Genomic DNA, 1,491 nt, shown 5'->3' with positions numbered 1-1,491 from the left:
ATAAAAAGAAAATACTGATACAATAAGATAAAAATTAGCTATAGCATTAACAGTTCATTTAATATATCATACCATATTCTAATAAACTAATTAAAAATTAATTATCTCTTTGTTATTATACAACTGATAAGGATATCATTTGTTATCACAATAGTATTAAGAAAATTTGCAAATAATTAATTGGATAAGATAATATACAGTAATCAATAACTATACAAATTATGACAAGATATGGATTAATTATTCAAAATAAAAACCTAATAGCGTTAATTAATTAGAATAATCTATTAAAATAAACATATACCTTTGGGCTCCATTGATTACCACTGATAGGACGGGATGAAATGGATTCATCGATTGATTGCTTACTTGTATTCATTTCAAATTGTTGAGTTAATGCTGAGACAATAGCGCCTGATTTTGTCGTTGTCGTTTCGGTATTTGAAACAATTGGTGAACTAATTGACGGAACGGGTGAAACTGAGGCACGTGGCTGAAAGAGATATCATTTAATTTAAAATTTTAAAAGTAAGAAAGAAAAAAGAAAAAACAAAATTTCATAAAATAATTTCTTCATTTTTTAATATTATTTTCTATCTTATCTTTTTCTTTTTTCCTTTTCGTCTATTATTTATTCCCAAAATTTCAATTTTTTTTAAACTTTAAAAAGTTATTTGTCTTTTTGTTTAATTTAAAAAAAAAAAAACTGCGATTATTGTGGGGGAAAAAAAAAGGGAGTAAGTTTAGTAGAAAAAAAAAGAAGAATTATAGCAAAAATAAAAATAAACATTCAAAAAAAAAGAAGAAAAAAAATTTTAAACAAAAATTTTAATGTCTTAGAATTTTTTATTTTTCTTTTTTAAATTTTTTAGACTTAAATTCTTTTCTTTTTATTTGTTAAATTCCATTAAGTTAACAAAATTTTGTTTGTTTTACTTCTTTCATTTCCCATTTCAATGAAAAAAAACTAAAAGGAACAATTTTTGAATCAATCATAAAAGTACGAAAATGAAACAAAAAGAAAAAAAACAAAATTGGCATTACTTCTAAATTATACTTTAAATAAAGTAAAAACAAATTTTTGTTCTTTCCCTCTTTCTTTCTTTCTTTTTTTTTTTTTGCAATAAATGAATTGAAATGACATAGAAATTTTGGTCCAAAAATGAAAAACAAAAAAAGGAAAATAAAATAAAATGAAATAATATTAAGTGGTATTTAAGTAATTTTGCATATATAACATTAACTAATCATTTGTTTAGGTTTATTAATTAGTAGCATTGGGAAAAGTGAACCTATAGCAAAATTTTATGCCAAAAATAATTTGCGACAATGTCTTCATTTCATTTCAAAAATAGAAAGCACAAAACAACAAGTTAAAAAGAAGCCAGTGAATAGTAATAATAATAATTAATAATAGTAGCGATAATAATAATAATAATAATAATAATAATAATAATAATAATAATAATAATAAAATAATAATAATAATAA

General features: G+C 21.1%; 1 protein-coding gene across 1 annotated transcript in view; it reads right to left on the bottom strand.

The window, feature by feature from the left end:
• Positions 1-304: 304 nt before the first annotated feature.
• Positions 305-1,491, bottom strand: part of LOAG_18779 (hypothetical protein) — a gene marked incomplete at both ends in the record, with an annotated part of 19,021 nt that continues 17,834 nt past the window's right edge. Inside the window, one exon of the mRNA XM_020451442.1 lies at positions 305-493. Within this exon, the coding sequence (XP_020304773.1) occupies positions 305-493 (189 nt within the window). The remainder of the gene's footprint in view (positions 494-1,491) is intronic.

Source organism: Loa loa (genome assembly GCF_000183805.2).
Source record: "Loa loa unplaced genomic scaffold supercont3.522, whole genome shotgun sequence".
NCBI lineage: Eukaryota > Metazoa > Nematoda > Chromadorea > Rhabditida > Onchocercidae > Loa > Loa loa.
This window is presented reverse-complemented; position numbering and strand designations above follow the sequence as displayed.